General features: G+C 41.4%; 1 protein-coding gene across 1 annotated transcript in view; it reads right to left on the reverse strand.

Moving 5' to 3' along the window:
- Positions 1 to 18150, reverse strand: part of SND1 (staphylococcal nuclease and tudor domain containing 1) — a 439366-nt gene that overhangs the window by 393153 nt on the left and 28063 nt on the right. Inside the window, exons 3-8 of the mRNA XM_006090488.3 lie at positions 13544 to 13664; positions 8850 to 8928; positions 6086 to 6246; positions 5254 to 5345; positions 4484 to 4642; positions 3152 to 3258 (exon numbers count right to left, since the gene is read on the reverse strand). Coding sequence (XP_006090550.1) covers positions 3152 to 3258; positions 4484 to 4642; positions 5254 to 5345; positions 6086 to 6246; positions 8850 to 8928; positions 13544 to 13664 — 719 coding nt within the window. The remainder of the gene's footprint in view (positions 1 to 3151; positions 3259 to 4483; positions 4643 to 5253; positions 5346 to 6085; positions 6247 to 8849; positions 8929 to 13543; positions 13665 to 18150) is intronic.

Here is an 18150-nt window from a genome sequence, read left to right on the forward strand (position 1 = left end):
CAAGACACATCATAATTAAAATGCCAAGAGCAAAAGACAAAGAGAGAATCTTAAAAGCAGCAAGAGAAAAAAAGTCAGTTACCTACAAGGGAGTACCCATACGACTGTCAGCTGATTTTTCAACAGAAACTTTGCAGGCCAGAAGGAGTGGCAAGAAATATTCAAAGTGATGAATAGCAAGAACCTACAACCAAGATTACTTTATCCAGCAAAGCTATCATTCAGAATTGAAGGTCAGATAAGGAGCTTCACAGATAAGAAAAAGCTAAAGGAGTTCATCACCACCAAACCAGAATTATATGAAATGCTGAAAGGTATTCTTTAAGAAGAGGAAGAAGAAAAAGGTAAAAATAAAAATTATGAACAGCAAATACATATCTATCAACAAGTGAATCTAAAAATCAAGTGAATAAAAAATCTGATGAACAGAGTAAACTGGTGAATATAATAGAACCAGGGGCATAGAAAGGGAGTGGACTGACAATTCTTGGGGGGAAAGGGGTGTGGGAGTGCAGGAAGAGACTGGACAAAAATTGTACACCTATGGATGAGGACAGTGAGAGGGGTAAGGGCAGAGGGTGGGGTGGGAACTGGGTGGAGGAACAACTGTAATAATCTGAACAATAAAGATTTAATTTTAAAAAAAAAATCACCCTGGCCGGAGCGGTCGCTCAGTGGTTAGAGCATCGGCCCACAAACTGAAAGGTCACGGGTTTAATTCCCAGTCAAGGGCACATACCTGGGTTGCAAGTTGGGGCATGTTAGGGAGGCGACCAATCAATGTGTCTCTCTCACATCAATGTTTCTCCCATTCTCTCTCTCTCCCCCTCCATCCCTCCCTCTAAAAATTATCCTCAGGGGAGGATTAACAACAACAGAGTAAAGAAATCATGTTGGCAGAAAATTTTTCAAGTACTAAGCCCAGTAGATACTCTTTGAGTCAGACTGAGAGAGGTAAGTGGAATATTTGCAAAGCTTTAAAAAAATAAATCAATGAGCAGCTGTTTCAAGTATTTACAAATCAATGGATACATGTGCAGGGGAAAGGAACTATATTCCAAAAACAGTATTGCAACTGTTTTTAAAGAAATGGCAAAATGAGAAAAAGACAAAGCCACATTGTAGTAGTTTTAAAATACATGAAGTACTTTGATAGAGATTTACAAGCAACACAACCAAGTCAAATACAGCATGCAAAACAGCAGGCAAGTAATCACGTCATCTAAATATAATTTGTGTTCCTTGATCTAAACCTCTTTTATAATGATAAGCACTCTGAAAAATCCATAAAATCTCCCAGAGATGTTATAAAACATGTAGATACTACTGTCATTACACTCACTTTCTTCAGAGAGGCAGAAACTTAAAGAATGCAATAACCATTATGAACCAAAGTAATAATTTAGAATAACAGACAAGATTTTCTGAACAAAAAAAAAACCTGAGCATTACAGATTAATCAGAGATATTTGGAATGCTGTACTTGATAAAGAGTATTGCATCTCTGAATTGAATGTAATTGTGTAACATTAAAGACTAATACAACTTTAATATAATAATTGTTTTTCTTAATCTACTTTTGTCAGACATACCATATCAAATGCCCCAGATTAAAACCTATTTTAATAAAAGGTTGCAAGTATTCCTGCTTACAGGTGTAGAAGGATGTAAAAGACCTAAGAGAAGGGAAGGAAATTATAGGCATTCAATTCTTGTTCTTGCACATCTCTCAGCTGTGTGCCTCAAAGGCAAAAATGCGAAGTTATCAAGACCAGTATCCTATCTAATAAAGAGATAATATCCAAATTGACCATCACTCCAACACACAAGATGGCCGCCCCCACGTGGTCAAAGATGGTCAGCAGGGGAGGGCAGTTGGGGGCGACCAGGCCTGCAGGGGAGAGCAGTTGGGGGTGACCAGGCCTGCAGGGGAGGGCAGTTGGGAGTGACCAGGCCTGCAGGGGAGGTCAGTTGGGGGTGACCAGGCCTGAAGGGGAAGGCAGTTGGGGGTGACCAGGCCTGAAGGGGAGGGCAGTTGGGGGTGACCAGTCCAGCAGGGTAGGGCAGTTGGGGGCAATCAGGCCTGCAGGGGAGGGCAGTTAGGGGAAATCGGGCCGGCAGGGGAGGGCAGTTGGGGGCAATTGGGCTGGCAGGGGAGCAGTTAGGCATCGATCAGGCTGGCAGGGGAGTGGTTAGGGGGTGATCAGGCTGGCAGGCAGAAGTGGTTAGGGGAAATCAAGCAGGGAGGCAGGCAAGTGGTTGGAAGCCAGCAGTCCTGGATTGTGAGAGGGATCCCAGATTGGAGAGGGTGCTGGCTGGGCTGGGGGACACACACCCCCGTGCACAAACTTTGTGCACCAGGCCTCTAGTAATTTTATAATTGAGAAATGAGCTATACGAGCCTGGAGAGTGGAACATCGTCATCAGTGGTCAGTAGTCTTTGCTACATATATCCTGGGTGGTGGTGTCTGGGACTTCCCGGACCATTGTCTATTCATCTTCTCTTGCTTCATCTGCTTCCATCTACCCCACCAAGTGAATGAGCTTCACCTATACCCCCAATCTTTGGAATATCCACTATCCTTTTTTTCTGGAAGAAGTTATTTTTACATCTGCACCTAGCCAAAAACATGACAATAGCACCCCATAGTTGCATTAGCAGTTATAATTAAAACATACTTTTAAATAAATTAGGGCACTAGGCCTCACAACAGCACTGAATGATCCTGTGTTAGGTCATAGGCTCAATCTTTCCATCATATCCCTGGCTCCAACCTGCCTGTTTGGGAGTAGCTGGTAAGCAATTTCATTGCCCTCAAATGAACCTCGAGTTTATTCCATCCCAAATGCCTAAAACCCAGAATTGGAAAAGCTTGTAAAAGAAAAAAAGTGACCTGAAAACATTAAAAAAGCACATCAGGTGAACAATAATGTCGAGTAAAAATCTAAGTCCTTACTATACAGCACTGAATTCCACTTCACCTAAAGACTTAAAAGTCCTCGGTGAGATCCTAGCCTCTGGTGTAATTTCCCTAATCCTTTACTGAAATAAAACGGACCCTGGCGTAGATGAGTGAGGGATCACTAGATTTCTTTCCCCAAAGATCCTTAACAAGATCTTTGGCTGGAAGGTTTCCCTGACAGACCTTACCTCTCAGCTGCCCTCAGCTTCTCCGCTCCCCGAGTGTACACTGCAATCGACCAATCCACACAGCGTGCAAAACCTTCCTTCAGGAGGAGCTCTGTGATGTTGCCATTCTGAAAAACAAGGCACATGAGAAAGCAGGCACAGATTAAACTCAATGGCAAGTGAGTAATTTCTCTAGTCCTCTGACACAATTATCATAGTCACAATCTAGTCTGCAGTTCATTTAAATAACAACAATCCCAAAAATAAAACCGTAGAGCCAGTTTCCTCATTAAGAAACCAGCCCTAACGAAAAAAAGAACAAAAGAAACCAGCCCTAAGACTGACAAGCTACTCTGTGACTCCTCTCCACAAACCTGGCTTCGTATCCTCACAACACCAGCATAGTAACTCTCACCTAATAGGAACAGGATAAATGTTAGTGGCATTGAATGGAATTGACATTTCAATAGCTCTTCTTGTGGGCAGAGGAGGATGTTAATCTTTAGTGGAGATTACACCTTATTATTTCCTTCGCTAAGATCAGCACTTACTTCCCTTTTCATAAGGGGAAAGCTGAAGAACGAGCTGAGTAAGGGAATAACTTAAGCTACATTTTGCCCAATGAATTACAGTTCACATTCTGCTATGACACAGAGCCATCTGGCAGGGCACGGGCAGACAGCTAGCACTCCAGAAGAAACAGACATGACCTTGGCATATTCCAAAGCAAGCCTCCCAGCCTTCACAACTGCCATGAAGGAAGAATTCTCTAGCCAAATTATAAGTAACAGTAGTCTACTCCGTATTGGTTATAATAATGAAAATCCACTTAAACTTGGGTGTTAAAAAACAAGGTCATTCTCTGTCCAAGAATTAACCCGCCTATCAAAGTATACCATAAGGTACAATTCACCAACAGTCGGAACATAAAGAATCTATTTCCTGCTCAATAGCCGAGTTAGGGAGAAACTGGATAAGACCTGGCATACACAGAATAATTTTTCCATAAAGATTTCCTCATCATAGTTCACAGATACTCCAAATAGGTAACTTCTAGACCTACATGCAAACTCGCAATCCTATCGTGCAAGTTTCAGTGCCCCTTCTAATTGATGTGGCAACCTCCCACCTTTCCTGTGCACAACCTCGACGACCAACACTTGGAAAAATAAGTGAGAGCATTGTTCCTCTCCCGCTTGTAAATTCAGTCACATTTGAGATTAATTTCCTAAAAGTGAGAAGTTGCACAGATCTGCCCAATTCTATCAGATAAGTGACATCTCACTTTGCAAATGCTGCAAAAACCAGTAGATGCAACAAACCCATACAGCCCAGCCGGCATGGAACACTCACTGGATGCAGGATGGTACCCAGAACATTCTGGTTATGGCAGCTCTCCAGAATGATCTGAACATCTCTCTGAAGCAGTCGAGACTCGGTGAAAAATTTGGCTTCTGCAGCAAAAGGCTCTGGTGTTTCACTGCCATCTGCTTCCCGTCGAAAAGTTGGGCACTACAGCAAAAGTAAGGTGAGTGAGTAACGCAGCCTAAACCTGAGTGCTCAATACACACCACACCGAGCCGTCCAGAAAGCACAATCCAACAAGGCTACACGGGGAAAGTCTCAGGGCAGGTCTTCCAACACTTTTCAAAACATTCTGGTGAAAAGTAACTGGAAATAGCATCATCTCAGACTTCATGGTAAGCCAAATAAAGCTCATGTTATCATGGGGAAAATAACTTTAATCAGTTGGAAATGACCCCTTGCCAAGAAAAAAACTCATCAATGTCTGGCATTAAAGCCTTGGCATTTTTTTTTCCCAATCAAAATGTGTATTTCACATTAAGATAAGCCAAACTCAGCAAACTTCAGAGCCTCCCATCCTTCACTGCTACGTTTCAACAATCTCTCCGCACAGCCCACTCCAAACAGACCCTGAGTACTTAAAAGTTTAAAAAATATTAATTAGAATTGTCCCACTGCAAAGTTTAAAGTACTCTAGCCAACACTAATGGCCCATTCTAGGAAGAAACAGCAGATCCAAAGCCCACAAGTAGAAAAATCTGCCTATGACTGAACACTTCAACAAACCCTAAACCCACCCCACAGTCCAGTGGTCTGACCTTGATCCCTGACAGCATGACGGTAACCAGGTAGTAATCTGGGAGGAGCAGGGCCCTGACCACACTGCCGTCTCGCACGTGTTCGATGATAGCTACATGACAAAATAAATAGCTTAAGTCATTAGCAAAACTCAGGCCAGGGATAAACAATGCCCAATCAAACCGCATTGAACACAGTTCCTCTCCCCAACACCCTCTGGAAAGCCTCCCTCTGAAAAATGATGAAGCGCTGGCAGATCATGAGTATTCACACAACAGACTCTTCCACAACTATTCCTGGGGAACACAGATCAGGAGAGCCTTCCATGTCTTCTGAACCCTCTGGGACCTCATGGCTCATACCTAAGCTTTGTTATCAGGACGGTAAGTTGCTCATCTTAGTAGGACATGCCCAGTAAAAACTAATTAACAACAATTCAGGATTAGCAATCATTTTATTTTACTGAGTCAGTGTTAACAAGGTCTCAAAGTAGGGCCAGAACTATATTGTGTGTGCGTGTGTTTAGATGTATAAAGAATATACATGTCTACCTCGGTTACAAGGACGGTATTTAAGTAGCCCTCTTTTAGAAAACAGGAAGATCTCCAATGTGCAAAAATACCAGCCATTTGCCACCCTACACCAGCAAAGACTAACCCCTGCAAAGTATGTCTGATGTCACCCATGTGAACTGGATCAAGTTTTCTTCCAAAATACCACTGTGCTATTTTACCCTTAACAAGTCCCCTTGGATAGTAAGTAAGCAAAATAGCTTTATAAATCTCAAGCAGCTTGAGAGCAAATAGAAAGAAATCACCCCGCGTCACATCTGTCTTTGCCTGCCAGCCTCACCATTAACAGGCTTCTGGTGGTGTGAGTCCACAAAGTGCCTTGGGTTCTCAATGGTATACTTGAGGTCCCGGATAGTATGTGAACCATTCCCGTCACTCCACATCCCTTTCTTGGCTGCCTTCGCTTGTTCCTCACACTCCGAAAGCCGGTTCTGCTCAGGACTGGGACATGAAAAATAAACATGTGTGGTTAGTGAGCTCACAACAGAAATGCCAGGGTCTCCTTTGAAGAGACCAAAACATTTATTTCAGATCAATAGCTTCAGACCCAAGCCTATAACCGGAAAAACACCATGAGTGCAACTTCAGGATTACAGATTTGTTTCAACAACAGATTCAAATGTAAGAGCATTTAATGAGAAGATCCAAAAAACACCTATCTCAGCACTGCCACCATCAGTGATTACAAGAGAACAAGTTGGTGGCTCAGAGGGAAGCTGCTCCAGGGGGTACAGCTTCATTTAACTATCCAGATTCGGGAACTGAAATCCAGGCAGAGCCCAGCAGGACACAGTGCAGAGAAAGTGACGAAGAACCACCCTTACCCCCGTTGTCCACAGAACAGGGCTGGAGAATGCAGAGCAAATACTGTTACTGCAGATATTACCCCAGAACTACATACATATTCACTAAGGCCAGCTAAGCAACAGCAGTTTGAAAATGAAAGACGACTCCTTCATCGGGCAGGAAACCACACTACATACAAGAGCAGCCAGAAAGTCAGCAGATAAAAAACAAAATCAGAAATGGCTCTGCTCTTCACTCTCACACATGTGCGAGCAACCTGCATGGCCTTTCCACAGCCTGGATGCCGGGTCCATCAGTGGCTGCAGGCATAAATGGACTCTCCCACCTCGATCAGTAGGAATAGCTAAGGAGGACCCCTGCCTATAATTTCTCAAACCAGAAGTCTTAACTACCTTTCTAACCCCACCCAAAAAGACAATCATATCCTCAGGGAACCAAAATCACATCCAGAATTCAATGAAAAAAGAAAAAAATGTAGCTTAAGAGACAGAAACAAGCCTTAAAACCGAGAAAAGGAGGTTATAAGTCAAGACAACTTTGAAGAGCTCAGCAGGCGTGGCTCGATTCCCGGTTAGGGCACATGCTCAGCAGTGTGGGGCATGCAGGAGGCAGCCGATCAACAATTCCCTCTCATCATTGATGTTTCCATCTCTCTCCCTTCTTCTCTGAAATCAATAAAAATATATTAAAAAAATAAAAAGACAACTTTGAAGAAAAAAAGGATTGGTACACCAGTGGAGATTTATTTGTTGAGATCCTATAATCCTACTAATGAGCTTTTTAAAAATTCTTCATCCCGGTAGCAAATTGCAAATTGGATTCCTAAAATCTTTTGAGATGGATGGATAAATACTCTGGAACTGAATACCTATGGCAAGGGTGGGGAACGTCCTAAAATCATGCCAGCAATTGTCCTTAAGATACAACTTCAGCTTGCTTCCAAAAACACCACCTAAGACAAGTGTTTTAATTCAACAAATTCCCAGCAAATGATTCTATGATGTCAGAAAGGACACAGAAGTTTATGGTGAATGACTGGGCTCCAAGACCAAGACTGGGCTCCAAGACCAAGAAGACGGGAAGAATGCAAAAAGTGCATCTTTGCCTTTGCTCATCCCCATCATTATCCAAAGCCATTCTACAGTGACAACAGTCATATAACACAGCACTTAATGATTTAAACACCATCTTTAGCCTCCAAATTACTGATGTAGCTTATCACTTTTCAGAGACTAAAGTGTTAAAGTCAGCTGCAATTCATCCTACTGAGCGCCAACACTGGTGAAGTACAACATGACATGTGCTATACAGCCTCCATATATTACACTCATTTCTAATAAGTTCACAATGCCATTAGCTAAACAAATCCATTTTTACCTACTACTAATTAAGTATCTATAGATTCATAGACCAAAACAGACTTCAAAGGCTTTGGAGAGAGAGAAAATTTCCCTTACTTTAAAAAAAACAAACCATTGAGCTCTTAGTTTAAATTCTAAGCAGATTTTGCTTTGAATTCTATTTATTCTCTCCACTTTATTTTTCATTGAACTTATTCCTTGCACATGATATCTATTTGTTCATTTGTTTATTGTCTCTCCATTAAAATGTTAGCAGAAGCTACGTATGTTTGCTCAGGGCTCTATTCTCAGTGTCTAGAACAGAACCTGGCACATAGTAAGTACTCAATGAATCTTTTGAGATGGATGGATAGATATTCTGGAGCTGAAGATCTATGGCAGGGGTGGGGACATCCAGCCCACAGGCCACATAAGGCCCTCGAAATCATTTGGTCTGATCCTGCCAAAGCATTAAATGTTTGACCAAAGCAGGCTAATTTTTAAGTTGATAATTTTGTATGGCCCTCGAATGATGTTATAAATATCCAAATGGCCCTTGGGAGAACAAAGGTTCCCCACCCCTGATTTATGGTTTAAGACATAGCCTATTGAGTCTTATGATATAAAGACTAAAGCTGCCTTGTATCAAAGCCTGTTTTTTAAAGGAGTTACACACATCAAATGGTGAATGACCTGCTGGCTCAGAATAATCCACACCTGGGCAGGAATGTCCTAAAAGCCAGAGAGCACCAGCGCTTACCCAGTTAATGTCAGGGGAGAGCAATGAAAATGCAGCAAAGCCAATGTAGAGTTGACAACCCAATCTCCCTTGAGCAACCCCAGCTCTCACAGTGGCGTAGAAGGAAGTCAGAGGGTCAGAGAGTAATGAAGACTTACTTATTAGCTCTCATGCCTTCTCTCCGGGTGGCCAAGCCCTCTGCAACCAGAGACTCTGCAATGTTTTCCCCATTGGTATCTGAGGAGAAAAAAAGAAAATTAAACACAAGATTCAAATGTGCTCAAATGAAACCCACCTTCACCCTTAGCTCTTCAAGGAGAATCATGTTGCCAGAGAATTGGACAAGGCAGCAATGTAGTGTTGTGTTTTTCAGAAAAACTTTTCTCCCAAAATCTCTCATTTCTAAGTCCCAAAGGTCTATAAATCTTTTTCTCGGGACTTTGTTTCTAAGTTTCTTGTGTCTCTCCCAGGCCAAAGGCAATCTCAATAACTACTGGAGATTGACAAGAAAGCAAGACACACGCGGCACCCAAGGAGGGTATACAGAGCACTGACCTGAGGAGGAAGGCCTGGAGCTGAATACACCTTCTGCCACGTAAAATCTTAGACAAGGTCTCTCAGCATTAATTTACGCCTCTATAAAATGAGAAGAGTCCCTGCCTAGATGGGTTCTTGTAAGAATTAAACAATAATGTCCGTAAATATCCAAGTACATAGGAATTAAAAACACACTATACATACAATCAGATAGACAGATTTGCTCAGGATTATCTATTACATTTTACACCAGAAAGTCCAATTCCTCTCAGGGTGTCCTTTCATTTGTTCCAACAGGACACCAAGACAAGCTACGCAGTTTGACAAAGACTTTCTCCTGCTCTCACAGACACGCAGGGGACAGTGTCTAGATTTCTAACCTCTCAAACAGCAGCCTTCAGAGCAGGCAAGAAAAATAAAGGTAAACATAAACCCAACCCGATTAGGTTTTACCTGGGCACTTGAACCATTAATTGCATTTCCATGCTACTGAAAAAGCTTTTAGGTTCTGTGTATTCTCTTAAATCTCTGCTTGTCAGCCAAAACAATAAAGGAAGCCATCTATGAGGGAATCACCACATAAAAATGTTTAATGTGGCAGAAAACAAGCTCCTAGATAAACTGAAACACAGTAGTCTAGCTGATAGGTAATGTCAGCACAGAATAAAGTTCTGTAAGATTTATATTCATACGTCTTCTGCAAGCAAACAAGTATACACACCACCCCCAAACCCAACCTAAATGCCTTGCCATTAGCATGCCCCAATTTCTTCAAGGCAAATTGTAAGCCTCTTTTCTTACCAAGAAAAGTTAAGATGAATGATATTTACACAAAAGACACCCAGGTTCTGAGGCTGAGCATGGATCACAAGAACCTTTGCACGGAGGTAACTGCTGAGGCCAGACACACACAGCTATCTGACATTAGTAAATATTACATTGGTTCTTTCAAAACAACAGGAATACAAAGAATGAAAAGTGAAAAGGAAGGATTCAACAAATAAGGGAAAGGTTGAACGGTTTCATCCCCGGCCAAGAGGCTGGGGATGAAAAGAACAGAGCTGGGGTACAAACAAGGTGACTGGCCATAAAACCAGACCAATCAACAGCACACCAAACAGATACTTTTCTAAGTACAGAGCACTCTGATAATGCCTGTCAGCAGGCCCACTTCTAAAAATTTAGTTCTGATTGCTCCTTCAAAGGGAGAAAAATACATTTCTCTGGGCCAATCTCCCAAGAAAGGCAACAAAATGTGGTAGAGAGAATACTGACAACAGGAAATCTGTAGGGCACGCATCTGCTTTTCTTATTACCCATCAACTTATGAATCTGATCAAGTCACAATTGAGGATGGCATGAAGAGTAGGTGGGTAACTATATTTTCTCCAAAAGATGGAAGACTAATCATCTTTTTTTTTAGTAAGTTCTAGGTTAACTACAATTTCTTAAATTCTACCATTCTCCCCTATCATAAAAAGAGTGAGTAGCACCCTAGCTGATTTGGCTCAGTGGACTGAAGGGTCCCAGGTTCAATTCTGGTCAAGGCTCGTACCTCAGTTGCAGGCTTAATCCCTGACCCTGGTTGGGGCACAGGAGGCAACCAATCTATGTGTCTCCCTCTCATCGATGTTTCTCTCTCTCTGTCTCTCCCCCTCCTTTCCACTCTTTCTCTAAAAATCAATGGAAAAATATCCTCGGGTGAGGATTAACAAAACAAAACAAAAAAAGAGTGAATGGTCACAAACTAGGATAAATATATGAATACTAATCAATTATCTAAGCCACTGTTTCCTTTCATGAGAATGGCATTGAGAGTTGGCTAAAGTATCTGAGTGAAAATATTAAACTTTAAGCCATTTAATAAACCTTTAAAACTCAAAGATGTAGGTAATTTTCAACCATTCTTTCAGTACATATTTATTGATCAAATCCTATGTGCCATGTTTTATTCTAAACATTAATGTGTCAACTACTAAATTATATCCAATTTATAATTTGGGTCAATTTTAAAAATAAACTTTTAAAAAATAACATTAAAGATTATTTTAAGTGTCAGAGTCTCTTAACATAAACAATTTGAGCATTTCAGTTGAAGACCAGGGTTATTTAAATGAACTCTTAGATCTGTGCCCACAGTGAGGTCTCTTTCAGAAAAACAGAAGATTGACCAGCTGTTTTTAAACTGAAATTATTTTAGGTATGAGATCCTTGAACAACTGCATTTTGAAAACAGTGTACTTCTACTTGTGTTGCATTCTTTCTAACCAGTAGCCATCCAACAATAATGCTTATGTGTTTTATTTCCTATTATATTATTTGAATTATGTGTAAAAGGCAAATCTGTCTATTTCTCTTTTTGAAAAGATTCCATATCTATAATAATAAAAGTATAATATGTTAATTAGACCTGACGTTCTTCTGGACAACCTTCCAGAGGAAGCTGGGGCTGCGAGGGAAGCCCGGGTCCCGGGTGCTGGAGGGAAGCCTGGGTCTCGGGTACCAGAGGGAAGCTGGTGCCAGCAGCCGGGGGAAGGAAGGCCTACTCTTGCACGAATTTTGTGCATCGGGCCTCTAGTATTACTATAACTCCCATCCAATCAAGAAGCAGATAGCCATTTGTCTGAGGCTGGAAAAGGTGGTGTTCCTCTACTGGGTAAATTCGACAAGACACCTCCAAGGTCATGCCCAACTCGCTTTTCTAATATCCTACAATTAAAAGCAGAATCTTCAGAGGATGTTATTAGCCTTGTCATTCTACCCTGCTTGCTTACTCTAGCACTGACTACCCAAGTCAAATAGATTATGTAAAGCAGCTCAATTGGAAGGTTGTGTTATCAAATAATCACAGGAAACAAAAACACCTAAAATAATTTCAGATGAACACAACTGCTTTAAGCTTTACAGAGAACATTCTACCAAGGATTTCAATGGCCTATTTCTATTCAAACTCTATTCCACAATCTTTCTCTCCCTCCACCTAATCCAAAAGACCAGAACATCTAATATCCCATGAGCCATCTGATCTAGCTATGTGTGCACATACACAAATGTATTTATTGAGCACATACTCTGTTCCAGATATAGGTACTTTACATATACTATCTCGTTAAATTCTCTCAATAACTTACAAATGAAGTACCTAGGACTTAGAAAACTTAAGGTTAAGTAAGGGTCCATGAGAGGAGAGCCAGGATTCTAACCCACATGTACACAACTCCAAAGCCTGTGTTCTTCCCACTGCAAAACACGTGGCTTACAAAAAACCACAAGCCATAAACAAATCTTCCTTTACTAAAGAGAGTCCCTATGAGCAGAAGAAAACCCACAAGATAGATAAAGGGAATAGAAGATGTAATTGGAAATCGATAGGAATTTAATTAGCACTGTGACCTAGAAGCACACAGCCACTGCGTTCTACGGGCTGAGGGCCTAAATACAGGGAAGGATGCTATGCTGTACAACAAGTATGTCCAACTCTAAGGCTAACACAGGCCAAATAAACAAGGTTTAAGTTTATGGGGGCCGCAAAAAAAAACAAAGCTTCAATTTCCATTGAAATGTAGATTTCAGTAGAGACATGCTGAATACAAAGGGCTGAAATAAATGAGTAATCACTGATATAAAATAATAGAACATTTTAATAAAAATTAATGTTTTTTCTTGAAAATTAACTTACCAGACACTGAATAACTGCACAAATTAATAAGCGTAACGTAAATAAACCTATTTTTCTTGTTCTCCAAAAGCGAAATATTTCCTGTTGCACACACCAAAGAAGTCATACAAGACTAATGACGTGGCAATCAGCTGCTAAAATATTCACTTCTAGTTGTAGTAGAGAGAAATGGTGCGCCAGTGCGTAAGGTAAATGAATGTAACACAATTATAGTAATCAGTCATTAGCGAATGTTGTAGTTCGTTATTAATAATTATGTATAACAGGATATTGTAAAAATTAAGTTATGTAATTTTTATTAAGACGTTTTTTACATACCGTTATATTAGCGGGGCTGAAAAATATCCGTTGTGGCTGCATGCGGCCCACGGGCCGCGAGTTTGACATGCTTGCTGTACAACATACACCTAAACCAAGCCAGGAAAGCAGACACAGGAGCCAATAGGACACCGGAATATCAGGGAACTCCTCTGCACCTATGTGCCATGAACTCACACTTCCAAGTACATCAATAGCCAACTGTCCTAGAGCTACCTCCACCAATACTCACACTGGCCTTCAACCATATGAAAACTGATCGGAGGAACCCGAGACTCAGGGTGGAGAGAAATGAGTCCTTTCCTCCTTGCTACTCACCTTTTCCAAGGTAGATCATGCCATACTCTCGTCCCTGGGGAGTCTTGTTTTCTATCGTGAAACAGACTTCCTTCCCAATAAGCTTCTTCCGAAGGAACTCTCGAGCAGGAAATGCCCAGGGCTGAGAGACAAAACAAATGTGTCACATGAGAACTACCGAGTTCCCCACCACAATCATCATTCAAGTTCATTTCTTCAATATCCTGGCCCTGCATTAGGCCCTGAGAAGAATATAAAAATGAAATGCACACACCGATTGCACACTTAGGGAGCTCATAAAAAAGGAGGGTCTAGCAGTGGATTTAACTATCACAGCCTTGAAAACAAGCCTCACAGTCTCCCAGTCACTGGCAGGAGTACTTTTTCCCACATCACTGTCTATTCTGAGCGATAGCTTACTTTGTGAATAATAATTGCCCATAATTTTATAGCACTTACCACATACCAGCCACTACTCTAAATGCTTTTTATTTATCAGCCCACTTCTGGGCGGGAAGTCCAGATTCCAGGAACTTACCTAGCCAAAGGGAAGTTATAAATAACAACTACGACCTCCATTTGGTCGCCTCTATCCATTTATGAAGCACTTTCACCAAATATTAAACTGGCCTGAAACCAGTTCAAGGCACAGTCAAAGCAGAGATAAGGTTCTAGTGCTATTCTTATTTCAGAGTGAGTCCCCTACTCAAGGAAGAGCCTTGCTTATGTCATTTCCTCCACCTTTTTTAAGAACAGCCAACAGAGTTGAGTTGAGAATGGCAAGAACTATTCTCCCCAAAATGTCTCCCCTCTTCTACTGCTCTAGTCTGAAGCTATAGTTATAGTGGGAATCTCCCAGGATCTTGGGGAGGACACCAGTAACAGGCCCTGGTCACCTTGACAATGACACAAGGAGTGAGCCACACATCTACACAACAGGAAGTAGTCTCCATGTGATCTCAAGATACTGTGTAAAGGGATGGTTTAGTCCCATCCACAGCCCATCACTTCTAGGATGGCTGTCTCCTCTGAAGCAGCCCTGTCAGTCAGTGGCCACAGGCCCTTGAATTTACAGTCTGGACCTAGCTCAGTGCCCCAAGTTCCCTTAGAACAGAAATGAGGAATGAGGGGATAAGAGTTCAAGAAGCATATGATCAGCAGGAGCTCACGTGCAGAAAAAAATGCAAAGTATAGAAGGGAAGAGTGGCAGACGATAAGCAGGCACTGTCTATTATAATCTCATAGAGCCACAAAACTCAGGCCACCCACCCTAAAGCAGGGGTGGGGAACATCCGGTCCACAGGACATGTAAGGTCCGAGAAATCATTTGGTCTGGTCATGCCAAGGCATTAGAGGCAAGTTAATTAAATGTTTGACTATAGCAGGCTAATTTTTAAGTTGATAATTTTGTGTGACCCCCCAATTATGTTATAAATATCCAAATGGGCCCTGGCAGAAAAAAGGTTCCCCACCCCTGCAAGGAACAACAGTATATACGTGACCTGAAAAGAAACCCTCTGCTGACCTTTTCAGCCCATGAGGATTGTTACACAGGTTATCCAAAAAGCTTTTCTACAAGAAAAACATCCGTATGACTTCCCAGAAACCAAAAGCCATGCAACCAGCTGGGCTAGTATTCACAATACCAGTCCTGTTATATAAATCAACTGCAGATGGTTCTAGGAAGAACTGATCCTGAGTAAGTGCTCTCCAAGACACAAACTCTTACACTCAATCATCTCCTCCTCAAAGCATCAACAAGCAAAAGAAACAATCACTCAATGACTATATATATATTTATATATATTTTATGTCTCATTTGTACCCGTTACCCCACTCCTAAAAATTAAAAATAGTACCTGAATCAAAGAGTCTGATGACTGATAAATTAGCCCAATTATCAACCAATCACAAAAACACTACTGAATCTAGTAACACAGGCTCCTACCATTTTTATTAACTTAGTGATCCACTTACTCTAAAAATATCTTCAACTATAGATATAATGCTTAGGATCTAGTTCTGAGTGCCATGTTAACATCTAAAATTCAGTAACACACTGCCTTCCTAAACATTTGGGAAAATTCTGATAAGACAAGTCCTCCTAAAGGAGGCCAAGACTTTGGTAAAAATTCATTTATCAAGGGTCAGTTCACAAGGAACTATCTAGCCCCTATGGGGAAACCTGCATTATCTACTAACTAGGCAGAATGACTAAAAGCTTTTAAAGCTTGCTGAAGGAGCATCCTTTTCCAAAGACAGTCCATTTTACAGCTGGTCAGTCACTGGCCATGGGAGAAAGTCACACTGGAGGGCCTGAAAAAACATAGACCTAATCCTGTAAGAAAAAAGAATAAGTCTAGTTTTTATAACATCCCTTTCTTAAACCAGCCTTCTCAAGTTGTGTTTCACTCAGGCTGAGCAAATTCATTAACTGGACATGATATTATATGAAGAAAGGCAACTGGGAGAATCAGGAAAGAGACTAACCACCTCACTCCTCACAAGGGCAACAAGGAACTCCAGGAGAGAATCTTTGTAAAAGTGTCCATACAGATGACAGCCAGCAGAAAACTACCTGATGGAGAAGGCTATCCCAACAGAGCCTCCTAGAACAACTCTTAAGAGACAAGTATAGGGAAATTTGCTCAAAGCATTTATCAAATAAGGTCCAGCAGGACCAACAGGAAGAGTACTGTGGTCTTGTTCAAACGATGCTCCAGGGCTCCATCTAAGAAGCAAATGGCCATTAAGTAGTTGGGACTCAAAATTCCCTCTTCCCTTTAGAATGCCCAACAGTAGGCAATCTAGCAGCTTGCTCTCCACTCCTAGACTCAAGCAAGGTTCTGATGTCTACCATGATAAAATTAAAAATTCCAATATTTTCTTTGGACTAGACAGACTTCTGAACTACTGAAACAAGACGAAATCCCATAGCAATGTAAAACCTTAAAGCTACCAACTTTTGTACCTGGCCCAATGTTTAATACTTCTTGTAACTAATCTTCTCTTCTAATCATCCCACTGTACCACCTGTATGTGTAACTAATCCCTCTCTGCCCCAACCACCCCACACCCCAACTCTCAAAAGTTTCACTGAGCACAGGACTATGACATTCATTTCTATATTCCTCATGAAACCAACAGAACTTCACACATAAGAGGAGCTCAGTAAATCTGCAGGAAATAAATATATAATTTCCACAGTGCCCATCAATGCAGTATCTAGGCTGCCTAGAAGCAGTGAGGTAACAATGGGGATTAGCCTGCAACAGCGCAGTGACGGCTGGGGACACGCTATGGAGTTGCTTTTATTGCCATAGGACTTAGGAGAGAGAGCTGGGTTTCTTTGAAAGAAGATATCATGAGGGAAAGCAGAAAATAATCAAGTGAATGATATTTGGGATAGTAAAACAAAGGGAAGTAAATGAGCAATAATGTCCTTGAGACTATTAGAATGTGAAAATATTAGACAACATATTCTAAAACAATTAAAAGTCAGAAACAAGGGTAGTGCCACATTGCACAATCCACTGATCCCCCAAAAAGAGAAATGCAGGTTATTTTCCTCATTATTCATGTAAATGTGCATTCACTGTACACCTGCTTCACATTAGGCAATGACTAGGCATGTGATGAGAGATAAGGTCCCTCCTCTCAAGGAGCTCTGTAGAGCAGGATATATAAACATGCAATAAAATGCTATGAATGCTAGGACAGCACAAAAATAGGACAACAAAAGGAAATGTCAGGAGTGACTTCTCAGGAGGCTGAATCTTCAGAGATAGAAGGTGTTCACCAGGACCAATGGAGAAGGAGCTCCTCATGGAGGGAGCAGCATGAGCCAAGGCACAAGCAGGCAAAACTTAAGTGGCTCTTAATCTTTCAGCATGGCTGGAACTTAGCATCTGGAACAGGGTCAGTAAGAAACTAAAAGTCAAACCACAAATGGGCTTGAATCCCAGGCTAAGGCATTTAAATTTCTCACAGAGGTAATGGGGAATCACTGAAGTCTGGAAATGACACTGAGCAAGGAAATAAAAGTATATTTCAAAAAGATCTGGTAGCATATAGAGAAAGGATTAGAAGGAGAAAAAAGGTAGAGAGACTATTATGTCAATACTAGAGGCCTGGTGCACAAAATTCATGCACTGGGCGGGGGGGGGGGGGGGGGGGGGGCTGCAAAACAACGCTCTATCCACTGAGCCAAACCAGCTAGGGCCTTCACTGCCTTCTTAATTCAAACAAAATACTCTCTATTATAGATGAAAAAAACTAAACATTTTCCCTCAATAAAAGATCCCCATGAACTGGTATGTCAGGGAAATAGCAGAAAACAGCTGAGGTACCAACTTGTCCAACATCATTAAGTTGGAACAAAGAAAAAATAATTAGAATCCAGAAATTTCATTTTTGAAAACCAAAGCACAACTAAAGGAGAGACAAGAGCTGATGTTTGAAATTATAGGAACCAAGAAGACTAAACAATACCAAATTAGGACTCGTAGCAGCTGCCTGGAGAGGTAAGACCTGAAGGAGCCCAAGGCAGACCACAGGGAAAGCTAGGTAGTTAGGCGTTAGTGATGGGGGGGAAAGGGATAAGGAGGGGATGGTGGAGCAAAAGCTCA

This window comes from Myotis lucifugus, unplaced genomic scaffold (assembly GCF_000147115.1).
Source record: "Myotis lucifugus unplaced genomic scaffold, Myoluc2.0 scaffold_73, whole genome shotgun sequence".
Taxonomy (NCBI): Eukaryota; Metazoa; Chordata; class Mammalia; order Chiroptera; family Vespertilionidae; genus Myotis; species Myotis lucifugus.